General features: G+C 43.0%; 1 protein-coding gene across 1 annotated transcript in view; it reads left to right on the plus strand.

The window, feature by feature from the left end:
* The window catches only part of LOC146203401 (serine/threonine-protein kinase 31-like), a 237,328-nt gene that overhangs the window by 154,932 nt on the left and 62,442 nt on the right, over positions 1 to 19,954 (plus strand). Inside the window, exons 15-16 of the mRNA XM_084588737.1 lie at positions 9,112 to 9,228; positions 9,367 to 9,621. Coding sequence (XP_084444863.1) covers positions 9,112 to 9,228; positions 9,367 to 9,621 — 372 coding nt within the window. The remainder of the gene's footprint in view (positions 1 to 9,111; positions 9,229 to 9,366; positions 9,622 to 19,954) is intronic.

A 19,954-nucleotide genomic window follows, 5' to 3' on the forward strand; every position in this document is an offset into this window, starting at 1 on the left:
AGCGATGGAACATGGTGACACAACAGAAACAGAACAACGTGATGACATGACGATGAAATATGCTTTAATGGCCAGCAGGCCTGGCGCGAGCGCTCCGCCCCGTGCCACTGCCCGCTTCATCATCTTCGCAGCATTACCCGGGGCCACCGAGCGATCGTCCCGATCGATTGCTAGAAATCCATTGCATGAAGTGACGATGAACACAGACACAGGATTAGGACATGAAATGCTGGACACCATAATAAATGCGAGGATAGGATGAATGCTTACACCGGAGCATCAAGTCCAATCTTCACCGTTTGCCGAAGGCCAAGGCTCATGGACACGCCGAACGGCTTGGGCGGGGGTGCTGTCTTCGCTCGAGTGGTCGTGAGGTCGCTTCGTCGTGGGGTCGGTAGGGTCGGCTTTGGGCTCTTCCTGGTCGTCGTGTGTTGTGGTCAGGGCTGGGGACGAGGCTGGGGACAGCGGCTGGTCGGGTCTGAGCAAAAAGGGCTGGGGCAGAGCTGGGCGGCGATCTCCACGGGCTTTCGGCAGATGGACCCGGCGTACGGTTGGCTTCGACGGTGCAAGGCGAGGACGGGGATGAACCGCACCTCCAACCAAATGGTACGTGGCGGCATGACAAGCGATGGAACATGGCGACACAACAGAAACAGAACGACATGATGACATGACGATGAAATATGCTTTAATGGCCAGCAGGCCTGGCGCGAGCGCTCCGCCCCGCTCCACTGCCTGCTTCGTCATCTTCGTAGCAATATTATTTTATTATTATTATTATGGTCGCAGTGTCTCAGTGATAGGGCGCTCGACTGCTTATTTCGAGAACGAGTGGTTTCATTCCGGCCGTTTCGAAAGGTGCTCCTTGGCTGTGGGATTTGACTGTACGTTAAACAATCCCACGTGGTTCAACGACACTGAGGCCCACTTCTGCATCATCTGTCATATAACCGATGTCGCATATTAAACACATATATGCACTTCATTTTTTTTTTTTTTCTTCTGTTGAAGGATTATGCGCATCCGTAACAGTGGTAATGAGCACATTTCGCTTTAGAAAAATGCTCGAACATCTGAGAAACAAATCTTCGCAGCACCTGTTACACTAAATATTACATAATACACATAGATCAATGTACACTGGTAGCCCATTAGCTAGAATCATTAGGCTATCTTTCGAGCAAACTGGTTGTTTCTGACAAGGGGAGTAAAATAGCTTCATACACGTTTAACCATCAGTGTCTAGTTCGGGAATAAACACATATAGTTTCATGATAAGATGAACTCCATTTCTTTCAGGATAGTTTTATATCCCGCACCGATTTTGGAAGTAAACGACAGAACCGCCCCAAGTCACTGCTCAACAATAATTACAATGATAAAGAAATCATCCTTCAAAATTTCTTGCCAGAACATGACAGCAACCGCAGTTTTTACGATGTCTTCGTAGCTACTGATTCGTAGCTCGCTTTTTAACGTTACTGAAAATTATTCACTGATAGTCCTAAATTTTGTCAAGTGTGTAAAAGTTCTGTCACATGGTGAAATTCATTTTCATTGAAAAAAAAATTACAGTACTAATTTACCATTTATAAACATCACACACATCAGAAATTCTTTATACTTCCCTGAGTTTTACGAAATCATTTAGTCATTTCACAGTGCAACACCTGATTATCTGCCGCAAGAAGCATCCACCTTGTTGTGAGCTCGGCTAACTGAGTCCACTCACCGCTCTACACGTGAGCAGTCAGCCTTCCTGTGCGGCAAGGTTTCCTGTACAGTGTCGGCATAAGCTCATTTTTGGGGAATACTTGTGCCTGGTTGTCTAGCCAGAGTTGATGTCCACTCAGTCTACGGCAACCCGCCGGGCAGTACGCTGTCAGTGCTGCATTTCACCTGTTTAATCCTTGAGTCAAGTACGATATAATAAACCAGGCTGCATCAATTCAATCTAAAGTGCTGCAGGTCAGAGACCGAACCTTGATCTCCGTGGGCTTGACACTAAATTTGCCTGTCTCACTCGTATAAGATACGCGCACGCTGTTGAAAAGGTGATAAGATATGTAATGTTCAGGCCCAAGTATCAGGCCTGTGAGCACGTACAATGCAAAAAGCGGGCAAAGCGATGCCGGTAAATCTAAAAGACGATTGGTTGTGTGCCTTGTTTTCCTAAAATCCGCGCATATTTTTTAATTTATTTTTTGCTGCATTGGCACGGATATTTTTCTGCTTTTTACAATATTGCAACACTCTAAACAGTAAATCACTAATGCATTGCATATGACACATTTTCATCGCCAACAAACCCGCCGTAAACTCGGAAGCAAACATACACCACGTACGTTTCTGCAAGCGCCACCGGCTGCCGATCCCCACTATCGGAGCGATGGTGGCACCACCTCTAGGTCGATCTCGCGGCGAGTAGAGTTTTGTTAATTTGCTTTTATTGTTTGAGCAATCTGATGAGAAAGTGTTGTGAAGGGCACCTCTTAGTGCTGGCGCGAGCTTGAGGTTCACACGCAAGTATAGGATCGTTGAGCATTTCTTGTGCACTTGAGTGGGGCCGTTGCAAGATGGGCGGCAACTCGGAGTCAGCAAAGGGCAAAAGTAACAATACTGGAACACTCTAAACAGTAAATCACTAATTCATTGCATAAGACACGTTTTCATTGCCAACAAACCCGCCGCAAACTCGGAAGCAAACATACGCCACGTACGTTTCTGCGAGCGCCACCGGCTGCCATCCCCACTATCGGAGCGATGGTGCCACCACCTCTAGGTCGATCTTGCGGCGAATAGAGTTTTGTTAATTCGCTTTTTTTCATTTGAGCAATCTGATGAGAACGTGTTGTGAAGGGCGCCTCTTAGAGCTGGCGCGAGCTTGAGGTTCACACGCAAGTATAGGATCATTGGGCATTGCTCGTGCACTTGAGTGGGGCCGTTACAAGATGGGCGGCAACTCGGAGTCAATAAAGGGCAAAAGTAACTGTCATCCTGGTGTGCATATTGCAATCATGTATAGATGAAAAACCGAGAGTTAACAACCTAACCGAATACGCAGTATTTTGCTCAAAGTGCAAAAAGTCTGGTAGTGCCCTAACCGGCATGCTTTCAGACTTCTTCCTGGTGTAAACTATCGCAAATCCCTAGTGACTCTTCGGCAATTTCTCAGTGGGTCGGTAAGTGAGCCGTGCTTGAAAGCAACTCTGCAATTAGAGAATTAATTCATTCATTGTTTCCTTCGAATAAAAGATGTATTGCTTCAGAAGCACAGAAAGCACTTTTTGCATTGAAGTTGGATAATTTAGTTTGGTGGCTGATGCATCGCTGAAAACATCTGTGCAATATTTATTTTAGGACATATAAAAATCTATAGGTAGATATTCTTCATGTTCAATCCAGAACAACTTGGCTATTGCAAATGCCACACTGTACGATCTAGCTGCTTCACATTGAATGATTGTTATATGGCACGTATGCTGCTGACTCACCATAATTGCTTGAGTCTTTTATTTGGGCACGAAATAGCCTAGATAAGCTGATCCCTAGCTGCAGGTGGTGCACCAGGTGGCTGGAGCTGTTTCAGACAAGCCTGCTTGTCTGAAACAGTTTTTCGCAGTTTCACTTCTCGGGCCATTCCAGACACCTGAAATCACCTGAACAGCAAACTTTGCATCAATTATTATTGTACAGTCTTGCTGCCTGTCGAGCAACAGGCGTTCTACCAACCTTGTTTTGTACAGCAACTTGACAGAGTGCATAATGCCTTTGTCTGTTGGTTGAAGGTAGGGTGTGGAGTTTGGAGTGAAAAATAACTTTGGTGGCTTTGAGCACGAGAACTTTGGTGCTTTTGGTGCTGCAAGAAGCATCGATCACGAAGAGAAAGACATCAGGATTGTGAGCTTTCATCTTGTAATCAAATTTTAACAGCGAGGAGTTAAAAATGCTGGATGTCATTCATGTATTTTGATTTGCTTCGTAGGTGACAGTAATGCGATTCTATGGCTGAAACAGCGGGGTCGTTTTGACTTTCCAATCAAGGGGAAGCACTCCTCAGTTCCTGACATATGCTGATATGGAACAGAATTTAGCTGAGGGAATCTGAAGTGCATCATGTACGAGTTGGTACGCTTCAACTGCATTGCATGAGCACACCTGGATTGTGTCTCTTCTAAATAGTGATGAATTTACTCCAGGGACCTGAAAAAGTTGTCCTTAGTAACCGAGTGTCTCTTGTAACCATGTCTCTTGTATGCAATGTTGCTAACATGGCAGACATAGGAAAACCAACCAAACCGTTTTCAAATGTCTCTTATAACCGAGTGTCTCTTATAACAGTGTTTCTTGTAACGAGATTTAACTGTATTAACCATCACCAGTACAAACCACATCCTTCGATGCAGTTCAATCTTGGCTCTTAAGATAGAGACTACGGGCTTATACTAAGGAGATTTAAGGTATGGCAACTCTCCCCGACGCTTTTACATTGTAGGGCATGGATAATTTCCGCCCAACGTTTATCAACGCAACAATTGTGGCCTCTTAACTATTTACAGTCCTAGCAGTGCGAGTTTTTTAGATCCATGCTTCGCAGTGGATCTTGGTGTTATTCGTTTTGAAGAATGAATAAAAAACATTTAAACCTATCAATTGCTAATCGTTTGCTGTCGTAAACAAGCAAGTGTCAAAATGCGACTGCAGGCCTTTGTTTCTCTACAGATGCGTTCAGTAGCATCGCCTTAAATAACAGTGCATTATATTTCACGACACACGAGGCAGCAGGGAAGTCGTTTCACTTTGCTGTGATATATTTACCCTTAACTGGCGATGCTTCAACATAGGTGAATCTTATTTGCTAGAAAGTGTGCACGTAATTCACAGTGCAAGGACGCTCCACTTTGCAAGCGCCCCATAGCAAGGAAAAAAAAGACTGAACTTACAAGAATAGTTTCAAACCTGCGTATAGCGATGTTATAGCTTCGATAATGCAGCGGTGGCGCGGTCGTAGTCAAGTTGGCAGGCAGCTCAAGATTGGTCAGGTTGTGCCTTTAGGTCAATCAAAAAGGAAACTCCAAGTTCTTCAGAACATTAAATCTGCGATAAAAGCATTATGCACGAAATATAAAGCTCACAATCTACCAATGGGCGCGACCATGACACGAAGAGTGGTGGGTTCCATCCTACTAGTATGCACTTGTTCATTTTGAAACCAGGTAGTGCTGGGTGCCTGATTTTAAATGCGCCCCCTGGACAGCGCAGGTTCCTATAGCTTTTCTCAGTTTGGTTTGGTCTACGGGGTTTGACATCTGACAGTGATGCAACAGCTGCACCATAAGAGGGCAGTTTGTTAAATTTACGCCACACAGTGTCGAAATGCCTTGTCTAGCCACAAAAGTTTATCATACTCAGGGACAACTTCCTGCGACCGAGATATGACCAGTCATGACGTTTCAGGCACTGGAGCGTGCGTCACTGGCTTTTTAGTTTTGTTGAGAAAACAACTCTACGACAGCCAAAGGGAGACCTCGGGTGGCCGCAGCTAAGTCGTGAAGAGGCATAGCTACGAGAAGAAGAAGACGAGTGAAAAGAGACGACAAAGAAGAAGAAAAAGATAAAGAAGAGGACGTCTAAGATGAAGAAGAAAAAGGAGGAGATGGAAGAGGAAGAACGCTCGGTCACCAGCAGCTAATGCTTTCGCTCCACATTCGGTTCAGCAGTGTTGAACCCTTTTCAGTTTTTCAATGATGGCGTCACGCCGTTCTAACACCTGCTCATTTTTTAATTTTTTCTCTTGAATCCACACGGTTCCTCCACTTCAGTTTGATGCTTCACCGTATGGGCCAAGACCAGTGCGGTGAAGTACAGTCGAACCTCGATATATCGAAAGCGCGGTGATCGCAAAATAGTTCAATATAGCCAGAATTCGATAAATAAAATCACGTAGAAAATGCGTCAAAAACTAGTACAAATCAATCAATGAACCAATCATGGCGCAATGATACTCACTTAAAGTTTCAAACAAAGTATTTTATTTATTTGCTGAAAGTACTGTAGCAGTTAAAATTATGAACCTCTTTTTTTTTTCTTTTTATCCATAAATCTGTCATTTATTTAAAAACTTTTGTTTTGCAGTTTAAATGTATGCATTTCAAAATCTTTATCAATTGTCTTGAGGAAAAAATACTGTCGGTTCTAGCTTGCAAATTTGCACTAAAGCTAATATGTTTCTAGAGACATTAGGAAGCTTTTGCTGTTTAGGTGATTTATTGGCAGACATGATTCAATCCGGGTTTCGATCTGGAGTAAACATTCATAGATCCATAGCATCTTGTATCAGCCTGTGATGAATTGGTTTGCTTGTTAATTTGTGTTCATCACACCCAGTAACTTCATTTCTTATGGCATGTTTCAGCTAATGACCAGAGCAGGTTTTCGTGCTCTTCGAAACCGTAGAGCATTTTCAGTAGGTGATTTAGATTCAGATCCCGAATTCTGCTTGGACTGCGACAGCTGGCTTTAGTTAAACTCGTGATGCTTGATGGTGACCGTTTCCTCTGTGTTGTCATTTTTCAATATTGGCAAACTGTATTATGTTGGTTTATTTTGTCTTTTTTTTTTATACATTCATGACAGCTTTGCACTCTGTAGTTGTCAGAAAAAGATTGTTAGATTGTTTTGTTGTTTTCATTGCATCCTGTTTTGAAAATCAGAAAGATTACAAAGCCCACCTTTAGCTTTTATTTCTTCTACAGTAGAACCCTGCTATATAGTAAACTCGGATATAGTAAAAACTCTGATATAGTAAAGTGCCAGTTCATCTTCCATAGACAATTGTACATTTTTCCCCCTTTATAGTAACAACATTTTTGGTAAACATTGGTTATAGTAAAGTGCGCCTGGCTGTGGCAACGACTCCCACGATATGACATCGCCGCCCGTGCACTGCCTAGAATCCTGAGGCAAAGATTTTTTTATATTTGGAAACAAAAAAATAACACAGAGTGTTCGTTTAGGTGGCTTTACCACTAGGTTTAGCAGCATTCAAGGGAAGCCTACTTTACGATGGCCTCGAAGCCGTGAGGGAAAGCATGCAGCGCATAAGGGGGGAAAAAAAAATAAAACTGTCTATAAGCATAGAAAGGAGGTGGCGCAGTCCGTAGTAAAGTGCAGCAAAGAATAGGGAAGGGGAAGAAATGGGCAAACATTCTCAGCATTGTGCAGCACGAAGCATGAGGTAGTGGAGGCAAGAAGTGGAGGTGCAGCATGTGTAGTCTTGCAGCACTTGATTGCCACGCAAATTTTTCATTTATTGCCTTTTAAAAGATAGAAACAGCAAAAAGTGACGGTGTTCATGCAAGGCTTTGCTTTTTCACACGAAGTCATACTTGGTTGTATTCGTAGTTACATTGTCCTCATGCTTAAAGGTACTTCCACAAGACGTAAACAATTTTTATAACTGAAAAAAATTGCACTGAGAGATGATAACAGAGAGGTGGAAGGTATTTTAGTTTTATATATTTTTTTTTCATTAAGCAACAAGATGTCGTGTTCAGTAAGTGTCCATCTAACTACCGGATAGTATCTTAGGACCATGTCATCACCAACAACTTATATAGTGAAGACCCTGATATACTAAAGATTTTTGCTGGCCCCTATGAAGGGGTTCTACTGTATTTGATGTTCTTAGCACCCTTGTTGTGCAAACCCAGTGGTTTGGCTGAACAGTGCACTGTCATTAATTTGAACTTACTTAATGAGAACTGTTCTATTCATGCTGGTGCTTTGGTTCTGTCACATCATATGTTATAAAAAGGCTGCTATCATTCAAACCCTGCATATTTCTCTGCATATTTTGAACATATTCTTGGTCTCCTTTTGGTTCGAATAATTATTGCACATCATGAGCATTGCACAGCAAAGCACAAAGGTAAAACCTTTATTCTTCATGATATTAAGTGGTGCACTGCTGTGCATATTTCTGAAGTCTGCAGATGCACTAGTGTATTGCTGAGTAAGGCCAAAACGTAGCAAGCTTATGTGGTGCATGACACTTGCTCTTCTATATTGTATGCCTTTCTTCTAGTACTAGGGGTATGTGAATATTTGAAATTTTGAATATGAATCGAATATGTTTGCTGTTTGGTTCCCATTCGCAAAACTGATAGTATTCATAATTTTTTAATATTTGAAATACTTGAAAATTACCGAATACAGAGAAAATTTTCTAATTCACCGCAGTTTCACCGCACTGCGCGCTTCACCGCAATGCTTGACCGCCTACACTGTGCAGTGAAGCATCCTCAAAGTGCAACGGGGCCGTTTTGAGAAGAGGGAGGGACCGTCCGACAGTGTGCGCAAAGCAAAGCATTTGATGAAATCAGGAAAAAGCGTTGTTATCACTTCAATTTCATCTTGTATGCAGATAACTATCATTCATCAGATGAATCTACGATGATGCAAAAGGCTTTCTGCAGTTTTTTTTTTCAGGCCTATTCGAGTTTTCTGGTAATTCGGACATTTTTTACTGGTCCCTCAAAGGCCAATTTAATCAGAGTTTACTATATTTAGCAGCAATATATATCACAGTTCCACCCTGTTTTATGCAGGCCCTTCCTGTACAAAAAACTGGTATACAGAATCCTGTATAAAATTTATATGGATTCTGTACAATTCTAGATAAATTTTTGCAAATACCTTGTAAATTCTGAAATAAAAAAGATGAACAATGTTTTGTATATATTTAACTTTTTTTTTTTTTTTTTCCACTGATCAGATGCTCTATATTCGAAGGCATTTTGTTTTTCTATATTCATATTCGAAAAATTCTATATTGACACACCCCTAACTTGTACTAATAGCTTATTATCCAGACCGCTTGAAGTGCACATGAACAGTAAAACTCGCATCTCAAAAAATTTAGTTTCTTTTGACCTTTGCCACTTGCTGAAAACTGTCTCCTGTGCACTCCAGCTGATGCTAATTTTATGCTTAGTTATGCAGCAGATTGGATTGTGTGCCTTTTGAGGTTGTGACCTAGCGTGTAAGCAAAGTATCCTCTGTCACTTGGCATTTTTCATTAATCTTTGCAAAAATTAATTTTTGGTGCAGGTGCTGCAAGCAGTCAAGCCTGACGGCATTGGGAAAGAGTTTTCTCTTAGTCAGTTGGACATGTGGACAGATAATCTTCAAAACAGGGTTGAAGCTGAAGTGTCTGCTTGTAGCTTGGTAGGTCTGCGCTCATGACAATGTTTATTGCAACCATTGTTTTGTAATTTTGCATGTGGATTCTGCAATACATTTGACACATGCTTGCATGTATTTACTTTAATGCACTGTTCCCATGCATGGTTGCTTGCTCTTTAGGCATTGTCAGATGCATCGCTCCCAGCTCTGGTTCAGCGTCTGGCAGCAGAACTGCAGGGCATCATTGACCAGGCCACTAAATCGTCTGCAGTACTAAGCCGCTACAGAAGCCTCTTCCGAGAAATGTCCATTGACCAAAGCATGTGCTGGCACAATGCCCAGCAAAAAACAAATGAAGCCAGTCAACTGCTTCGGGAGTTGCGTAAATTCAAGTCTGAATTGCGACACCGTTTGGCAGACTTTGAGGATGTGGAGGTAAAATTGGCTCTTGTTTCTTGGTTCTATTTATATATTCCTGTTGTTGTTTTCTGTTTTTGCATGGTGTTATCAATAATAATTGTCAGAATTAGTTGTTATGCTTTTTACATGCATGCTTTCTTTCCCTGAGTTTTCATGAGATGTTTTGGATGCATCTCATTACATGGAAAGCAGTGACGTCACTGCGAAATACTCATGTTGATTTTAGACAGGTGCTATTGTGAGCGACAAAAATAGCAATGCAGTGTAGAAAAGTGGCAGACTCAGCTGTTGTGCATGTCATTACTCGTTAAAGCAACGGCAAATGAATTACAGCACCAGCATAATAAGCTATGAAATGCATAGTTAGTAGCACGCATGTATTTTGTGCTATTGTATGTTGCTTTGGCACTCGCAGAAAGTCAACGGCCCTGGCAAGTTGTATGTTTCTATTTGTACTGTCAAGACTGATTTCATGTTAACCACTCTAATGAATTGATGTTTGAGGACAAAAACCTTAAGTCTGTAAGACAAGTGCTTGTGAACAAAATATTGCTTACGTTCCTTCCTCATTACATCTTAACAGGCAGTGTAATGAGATCTTTATGTTTCAACTAGATGTAATATGCTTAGCCCTTGTGTCTCAGCTTCACCACAATTTACACCCTGCAGTCAGCTTGCAGAATCTTATTTTGACCTTCATTGAAGCCTCTTTCTGAAGCCGGTTTAGGCCTATTGTAAAGAAAAAGCAGGTGCAAGCTGTTCATACACGTGTAGGCTGTGCTACAATGTGGGTTGACCCACTACTGGTCATACATGCTCATTTGCACAGTCGTAATCTACCACATTGTGTGAAGGACCACCTGACAGATTTTAAGCCCCACTTTTACCAAGCCATGTGAATGGGCCCGAATGGCCTAGGAGCAGCGTGTCTTACTAGAGGTGCAAGGTTACCGGTTGAATTGGTTCACATTTAATAGCTCTGTTTGCAGCTTCTGTTAATTGGAATGGTGGCCTGACTTAAACATAATGTCCCATTTAACCAAGTCGTATGATGTGCCTGCATAGGGACCGGGCGGCCGTTGTAGGGCGCCACCGTCGCCTCGGCAGAACAGCGCCGCCCACGGTGGAGTGCCGAAACAGCGGAATGCCGAGGCAGCTGAGCGGCGCAGTCGTTTCCGTTCTCCGAGGCGTTTTTGAGCATGTCCCTACCCGTCGTTTTGCGGTGTTGCTTTGAGAGCTTTGAGTAATCGCAAGGAGTATTTTTTGACCGGGAAATCTTGAAATAGGGCAGGGCATGCGTGTTTTTGTTTTTTAAACCACCCGGTGCATGGCGTTTTTGTTATATACTCGAAAATGCCGCGCCCGTGATTTCACCATAAGCTAGGAACACCTTCGTTAGGCACTTGTTAAGACGACTTCGAAGACGGGAATTGCGCCTGCACTGCACGTCCATCTTATATTAGGTCTAGTCGAAACCTCCCTGAAGATCAAATACCGCCGAGTCGTGTAGCCGTGGCGCCGTTGTAGTGGTAGTTGTAATGGTCAGCGTTCATGTAAAATGATAAAGATGCTGCACCTGTCTTTTTTGGTAATAGCTAGGCTCAAACAATTCAGAGCAGAATAATAGCAAATGACATTCCAGTTTCAACCTTGCAACGAGAGCTGTAAAAGGAGCAAAATAAACAAGCAAGACAAAAGTAAGATCCTATTTATGATTGGAATAGCACACATATACTTCCAGGACTTCCTGCACAATTACGCTACAATAGCTCACTGAACCCAGCCTTGAGACTATCAAACTTAATCGTAATATAAGCCAAATGAGTAATACTACCTCAGCATCATTTTTACATAAACGACAATGCTCTTGTTGAACACGTCGGAGCTGCTACGTAGAATTGACTTAGAAAATATTATACTATACATACCTTCGACATGCTGCAGAGGTTGTGAAAAAAAAAAAACATTTTAATTTCCTGCTATAAGTGGCCCTATTTTTTCTGACTCCTGTTATGATAGAGAGATCTTAGTAGTATTTGGCTTTTGCTTATTTAGGCGTTCTCTCAGCGCAGGAAGTTCAATGCGATTGACCGCAGCTGCCTTGAACACCTGAAGGCAATAGTCCAATACTGTCAAACTGTTAAATACAATAAAAAAAAACACACACACACACACAGTGTGATGTGTTGTAAGATAAGCCACCGACAACTAAGAGAGCATTCAATTGTTAAATGAATCCCTCTGATGGCTCGTTCGCTAAGGTGTTCTACTTTCTCAGCGTACTACGAACTTGCGGGGCCGATACCTAGCTGACCTCGCTACCTGATGAGTGTGAGGTGACATGACCGTGTAGGTGCTTTCTATTTGCACGTAAAGGAATCCGGATAACTGAAAGCCATTCCTTTTACAACTTTGTCACAGCAGCTTGCCGTACTGCTTCTAAGTCTGTTTACATTGGCCATAGAAGCAAATTCTGAGCGAGGTAAAACGGTCTTGTCTTAGTTACGCCACAATCAGGAAATCTCGCGTTCACTAAAACGCTGATGAGAAACACATGTATTTAGGCAGGCCAGGAAATGGGCGCTGCTGAGAAAATACGTAAAGCCATGTCAGGTGCAACGTGAATGCGAAAAAAAAAGTTCCTACATGGCCTTCGAAATAAAAAAAAATGCTACATTTATGTTCGTTTCCACAAATAAATTGTATTTTTTTTTCTTGTGACCATGTGGTATTGACTGTGGTATTTCTTGTGATTTTGTGACCATGTGGTATTGACTGAGAGCTGTGAAATGAGCAATTTTATTAGGCAAAATGGAAGTACCACAAACAAATGTTAACAAATTCGAAGAGTATCAACGCAGAGCTCTCAGCGCATTTTCATTGGTCGACAAACGAAAAGCGGAAAAATGACAAGATCATGGTAATAGGAATTGTTCATGTCTCCTATCTGCTCTTTCTGTTAAGACAAAAAGGTAAATTATCTTTGACTATGTCAGCGAAAGTAGCTGCACAAACATTGTCTCTGCCCTAACGCAGCCCGAACGACGATGGTGGAGCTGCCTTTTATTTTTCTGTGCTGGGGTTTCCTTGTAGACAGGCAGGGAAATGCTAGCGTTGTTAGTTACGCTGTTGGGTTACTTCGATTTCCAATTGTCAATAAAGTGACTACAGATGAAGGAGTGCGGCTTCGACTCCGAGACTCCCGTGCCGTCACTCCTGGGGTACAGAAGGCACAGGGCATCCGGTAGCAAGCGGAATTTTAAAAATTCGGCACTTTCCATGACCACACAGTAACCATATAGGCCGTTTACAGAGAGTAGTTCCACTCATCCCTAGCAGGTGGCACCACTAGGACGGCCGTCATTGCTGGCCTTCGGAACGCATCGATGTGCAGTGCAGACTGCTGCGCTGTGCGTCCTGTGTAAGAATGCCGGCAGACTTTTAAACACTGCTGCTTTGATGCACATATCATCTTTATTGTATAAGTATTGTGCGAGGAAGTAGAGCTAATGACCCTGTTGTTTACTGCGGAAGAACAGACTGTGTTTTCTACACAAGGTGCACATAATGGCCTCTCGGAGGTTAATCACAAGTTCATGTTTCTTTCTGGGACAAGAGAGCGCCTGTGAGTTGTATAGAAAGGCTATACCTCACACACCAGCTCATTTTAGCACCGGCAGTAGCCATGAGAATGCAAAAACGACCCTGGCGTTTTCTGAGGAGTTGTATAATGCATCTTTGCACTGCTGCCATATTATTTTCGCAGGGCTTTAAGAAGTACCTTGATGTGGCTATTAATGTCTACGCATTTATAAGAATTGATTGTGCAGAGAGGCAAAGTCAGTGTGGGTATGTCAGTGAATCTGCTTATTTTAATTATAGTACTGTTCCCAAGAATGCGTGATCGAATCCTGGCCTAGCTTGGCGGCTGCTTTTCGATGGAGGCGAAAAGCCAGACGCCCACGTGTTGTGCAATGTCAGTGCACGATAAAGAACCCCACGGGGTGGGAAAACTGTCAGTGAATCTGCTCACTTTAAGTATGCACTGTTATCAAGGATGCCAGATTGAATCCCGGCCTCGGCGGCTATTTTTAGATGGAGGCGAAAAGCCAGGCGCCCATTTGCTGTGAAATGTCAGCACACGTTAAATAATCCTAGAGGGTGGCAATTTCCGGAGTCCTCGACCCATAGCCTGAGTCACTTTAGGATGTTAAACCCTAAAAACCAAACCAAACTTTAATTAGATAAGCACTACTGCAATACATGTAATAACTGCTGATTTTATGAAGATAATGCATGGGTCAATGATGAAATTTACCATAATAAGATTTTTTATATCCCTGCTTGCTGGGACTACTTACTGTGGGTTCTGAATTCCGGTGCAGTTTACAGTCATTTTCGCCCGAGCGCAGGTGAACGTCGCTGAGCACCTGATGTGGCCTTCGAGCAGCGTAATTGTCTTTTGAAACCAGGACGTTTACAGGAGACAAAAATTATATGTTATAAATTGTCGGGGATTACACACGCGTCCATATTGAGCAGTAAGTATTGTGTACAAGGCTAAATGGTGAACATTCATAATGCGTCTCAGCCAGCACGGTCAGAACTTGCGTTCGCATTTTGCGCAAGAAAATTTAAAGAAAATACATTTGAGGGAATAATCAGTTTGCAATCTATTCAGTTTTACAGAAAACCGTGTTTCCCACAAAGAACGCTAGAGAGGGATAAAAAAAAAAAAAAACAAGCCGATGGCTGGCGGATTTGCCGACACGTTCTTGCCAATGCAGAGATTTAGGAGGGTGCAATAAATGAACTATGTTGTTAAATTAAATATTTTTTAGCACCTACAAACACTATGAGCATTCACATGAAGTTTCTTGGCTATCTATAAGCTCGTTGTCCCCAGCGATAGCGAGTGCGCTGCCCCGTGCAGCCGATTACCAACGTGCCGGAAGCCGTCAAACCAGAAGGCCCAAAGGCCGGTGATGGCGGAAGGGTCACATGATCAAATATGGCAGCGCCCATGTGCTCGCGCTGTAAAGGGTCTATACGTAGATTCGTTCCTTTGCCTTTCAAAGAACCATGCTTAGGTCACCCGCCACTCATGTTTCTGTGGAAACCCATAGAAATGAATCGACTTAAAAGCGTCCGACGAGTTTGCGTAGCTGCCAGTGAAGCCAACAACACACCACGTTACGCCAGCCTTGTTTGGCCAGACTTCATTTCACTGGACAAATTAACACAACTAGCCCAACTTTCTGTTCTCTTGAGGATATATTCACGCACAACGTCATCTAAACCTTAGGATTTCCAATTTCCACACAAACCAACGACAAACAGCACGCTCCAATGCGCTGGCAATGCGCTGGCTGGGGCCGGCGCATTCCAGCGATTGAGCGATGCGCCGAGAGGCGGTGCCACCCGTTCAGCTGTCTGGCCCCTATGGCCAATACGTTGTTAACATGACTTACTCATAAATAAATTTGACTGCCATTACTAAAGTGCTGCCCAAGTTGGCAACTCCTGCCAGTGTAGCCATGAGGTGTGGTTTCACAGCCAAGAGCGTTGCTGCTGCTTCAGGCTGGAGGTTTCACACGTGGATCATGTTTTGCTCAGAAGATGGGTAGTAGCGCTACTCCACTAAAAATAATTGCCTGCTTCAGATTCATGCTGTCTCCTCTTATTCAGACCCCTCTTAAATACTGGTGACATTTTTAAACTGTAGTGCAAGAGTTTGTGTGTTGCGAAAATAATATGTGTCATAGCAGGCAGCTTGAGCCTGAGGTGAAAAGTAGGTTGAATGATGCCACCTGGTTGATGGTGGTGACATGGAAAGTACACCTGGAGGTTAATGTAGGCATATCGCCCTGTTAACATTAACTGCTGCTGTGAGTGTGTTTCAGACTTAGTGGTGTGATAATACTTTTACCGAGAGCCCCACCACGGTGGTGTAAATGTTTAGGGCACTCGACTACTGCGCCCAAGGATGCGGGATCGAATCCCAATCGCGGTGACCGCTTTTTGATGGAGGCGAAAAGCAAGGCACCTGTGTGCTGTGCAATGTCAGTGCACATTAATAAACCCCAGGTGGTCGAAATATCCGTCGCCCTTCACTACTGTGTCTCTCATAGCCTGAGTTGCTCTCGGACGTTAAACCCCATAAACCAAACCTTTTACCTAGAAAGGATTTTACTGATTCTCTTTGATTCACAAATGTTCCTCGACTCGACGCTCCAACTCCACTCCATAGAGTGAAGAAAGTAGTTGTTCCTTCACCTTGGAGTCAGTTGCAATTCATGAACGCCCCTCTGCGTTTCATTTGACAAGGTATCATCAAGAACTCCTCCTCTGATCGAAGAAGCACCAATGGCATATGGGGGTGAAAATAAAACCAAAATTTTGCCCGAAAACTGCACGCTGATACGCTTCACATGCTCATTTTAAGTCAAGTCTTCTGGACAGCATTCACAAGCAAACTCGGCGTTTACAGCCCAGTAAAGCATATTTTGCGACTTGCATGAATGAGGTGGCTTTGAAAAACGGCCAGAAAAGCTTTTACATCTGGCCACAGTCTCTGCTTGTGACATACAGTTTAGGTAGAACATGACGTAGGTGTTGAAAATGGTGTGAATACTTGCATTTATTCAGATTTGGCACGAAACTTCTGTTATGCTCACCCTGTACCCTCGAAAGTGTCGGGGGCGAGCGGTGAAAACATGTTGGATATTCGCCGACCACGAATATCCTTCAGTAGAACGAGCGAAGTAACACACTTCCTCTACAGCCCTGCACTTCTGAAGACATGCGCCAGAAGGCGACGGGCAAGCCAAGTGATGCGCTCAGCACAGATATTCACACAGCTCAACCGTGCCTTCGTTACCCCCCAGCTTCCTGTATACAACACACTTTTCCCCACAAGTGCGCCACCATCTGTGGAAGCCACCGCACAGAGCTCACACTATTAGCTGCCAAATGCACACTGCAACATTGTAGGCTCTGAAATGTTGCTCACATATCTGGGGATGACTTGAAATGTGCCCACGCCACAAAATTTTAATGCCCTGATCAACTACAGTACTGGAGTCAGCTACTGACAACAAATACCCATGTCAGCAGCAGGGACATCAGGAGGCTAGCGACGGCCATGCACCCATAAAACGATAACATACCAGAAGTTTCGGGTCAAACAAATGGCTTTCACTCAGCCGACACTTTAAAGTACAGTTCTGTGCATCCGTATTGTATCCACTTCCATGAGAAGCTTGGTATGCTGCTGGAATGAAGTCCACACAGCGGGCGAATGACGAGACGTCTACCATGTATTCAAGTGGAGTGGCGGTCTATGAGCGCCTAAGGTGGCGTTGCTGCTGCCTAAAGATTCTCGAGAAAACTGAATTTTTCTCTGATTTGAGTGGAGATTGGGTCCTAAAATGAAGAACTGGCTTTGAGGACTACTTGGAGCAGAATTTTGATTGGGGGCGTGTTTGTGAATACAGCAGGGGAAAGCACTACTCATGACTGCTTACTCTGACAGTGCTTCTGACTCCACCCAAATTTTCTCTTTTCTCTGACTGTAGCTGAAAATCAACAACTAGCAGACTGTGGTGTACATTTCAGAGATACTGGCCATTTTGAGTTAAACGAAACTTGAAGAAATGAATTTGGCCTGCTGTTGCCTTTCTCGGGTGCAACAGCTATGTCAGTTGTGCTATTTTGATACAGCTGCATATTTCTGCGTCATAAGTGTAAAATTTGTTCAATTTGCGCCACGCTGCGCCAAAATGCCCGACTACCCACAAATGTTTGCCATACTCTGGGAGAACTTTCTGCAACATTTCAGACACTGCAGTGTGCACGTCACTGGCCTTTTAGTTTTATTTTGAGATGGCCTTGCGGCGTTCTAATGCCTACTCATATTTTTTTTATTATTTTTTTCTCTTGCATCCACGTGCTTCGTCCTTTTTTGAGTACTCTGAGCTGTTGCAGTTTGAGGATGCTGCATCGCACTGGTGTCGGTCTGTACGGTGAAGTATTCCTATACCGCAAAGGGGCCCTTAGTGCACCACTGCTACTGCGTCGCACTGGGAAGAGGACCGTGTCGGTACTTGCGATCTTAGAGCAATACTTCAAAACTGTGTTTTAAGTGCCGCATGCTTTTAATGGATGTAACTAGTTTATTTATGCGTCTCTTAGAAGTTTTCGGCATTTTGTTGGGCTATTTATGTACAGCAAGGTTGTTTTTATACTGTCTCATCGACAGGCTCACTTTCTTTCCCGTCGTCAGATAGTGTAGAAGGTGCGTCAGTTATGGGGTCTGTGTTTGTGCTGATATAAATTGAGATGGTACATGTGAAATTTATTTCGGGCATCAGCTGGTCGGAAAACATGTAGTAGCATTAGATTTTGAATTCCATAATGCCGCAGTGGAGCCCAAGATTTCTAAAATTAATATTTACGAATACTGGAACATCGAAATACTGTGAAGTCTGCTCTGTGCACGAAATATGTAACCTAATATCCAGAGTCATTGGCGTCCTCATTTTAATCAAATTATTGAGTCAAAACCAGCAAGTCATTGCCACCCATAGAAAGCATAAATCACGGCCGAAGATGTGCTCACTCGTCAGTTATCTTTGCTTATTACTTTCTTTCTTATCTGCTTTCGCCATTTGCCCTTTTGCTTTTTGTTCGCTTTTTTTTCTTTTTTTGTAGTCTTTTCTGTGTTTGCTTTTGAATCGACATTTTGTTTTGTTTTTGTACTGCGCTTGTTTTTGGGCGCTGGCTGATTGCAGTCACGACTTCAAATTGGGCTCTTCTGCAGCTTCCCTTGCACGACATAAGCTGTAGATTTTGCAGACAGTAAAACATTGTTTTATGAGTCTTATGAGCAAGATAAGATCCCATGGTTAAGATAGTCAAAGCGTGCTAGGTGCAAGAAAAAAAGAAAACAAATGCATATTCTCTAGCTTTCTCCATTTTTGTTCGGTTCCTAAAGTTTGAAAAATTAACCTGCTCAATTTTATGGCTCACATTGTACTTTTATTTTATTTTTTTCCCTGTAGTACAGAACGCCTATTTACAAAGATAGGTACATGCCGGATTCCTAAAGGAAATATATTAAGTGCCAATGATAGGTGGCCTTTGCTAGATTTCCTTTGGATCACATTCATACGGTCTGATATTTGCATCTCTTCATTGTGTGTGCAGAAAGCAAGGTTTCTTCCTTGTTTAACGGCTCCAAAATTTGAATTGGTGCTGAAAAAATGCATTTTTTTGTGTGTGTGTGAATTGCTCCAAATACAGATTTTACTGCTCCAAAAATTGCTACAAATCCTATTTCAGCAGTTGTGCCCCTGCTTTCCTTTTTTTTTTTTTTTTCGTAAACCAGAATATTCAGCCTCTAGCTATAGACAAGCGTCATGTTTGTAAACAAAGGTGGCGCTGTGATTGACAGCAACTCTGGGTGTAGGCAAAGACGCTGTGTGCCTACACTTTTGAAACCAATTAGCGTGTGTGAATATTCTGAAGCAGTCGTGACTCTGACTATAAGACGTGTTTCTGTTAATGCCTGGAAAGAAGTTCTGTAGATTTTTGGACTATTTCCTGGACTAAATTACATAGCTGTACAGTCGTACCTCGATATAATGAAGTCCTACTTGCAGCCAAAAATTTCATTAAATCATGAATTTTGTTATATCGAGATTCCTATATTCTAGCTGCCCATATAAAGTAACAGGTTAGTGGAACAATGCTAGTAGATGGGAACTTGTAAATTACAAATTCAAGAAATAAGCAAAAAATTCTAGCAATTATAGTGACAACAAGGATACCAGATGTTTTGTAAATCAGGAGGATAAGGGGTAATAGCAAACAGCCGTGAACTTTTTAAAATTCTTTTTATGTGAGCAAAGAGCGAGCACATCACTCATGCTGGCGCAGCTACCTTTGCACGGCAATTGTTCAGGCCTCATGTAGATGTACCGTATTCACACAATTAAGGAACTTGCCTCCCACTTTTGCCGCCAACAGATAAAAAAAAAAGCTCATCGTTAGCGCGTCCCTTCCTTGCCCTAGTGTATTTCTTGGCAGGGTACAAAGATTACGTGCAGTGAAAACTTCACTGTGTGTGTTCTGTTTGCCTAAGCTTCAGTGATGGGGTGAATAAAGGGGGGAGGGGGGGGAACTTGGCAAGTTTGCCAGCGGCTTAGACAGGACTGCGGGTGGTGGCTTGCTCGGCTGGTCTGGTTGATCAGTGCCTTCTAAGGATTGGAACACGCAGCGATTGGAACATGTGTAGCAGTTGACTCCTTTTGAATCAAATGATTCTAGTAGCCCGCGTCATGATTGT

This window comes from Amblyomma maculatum, chromosome 1, assembly GCF_055883805.1.
Source record: "Amblyomma maculatum isolate TAMU_Amacu chromosome 1, ASM5588380v1, whole genome shotgun sequence".
Lineage (NCBI taxonomy): Eukaryota > Metazoa > Arthropoda > Arachnida > Ixodida > Ixodidae > Amblyomma > Amblyomma maculatum.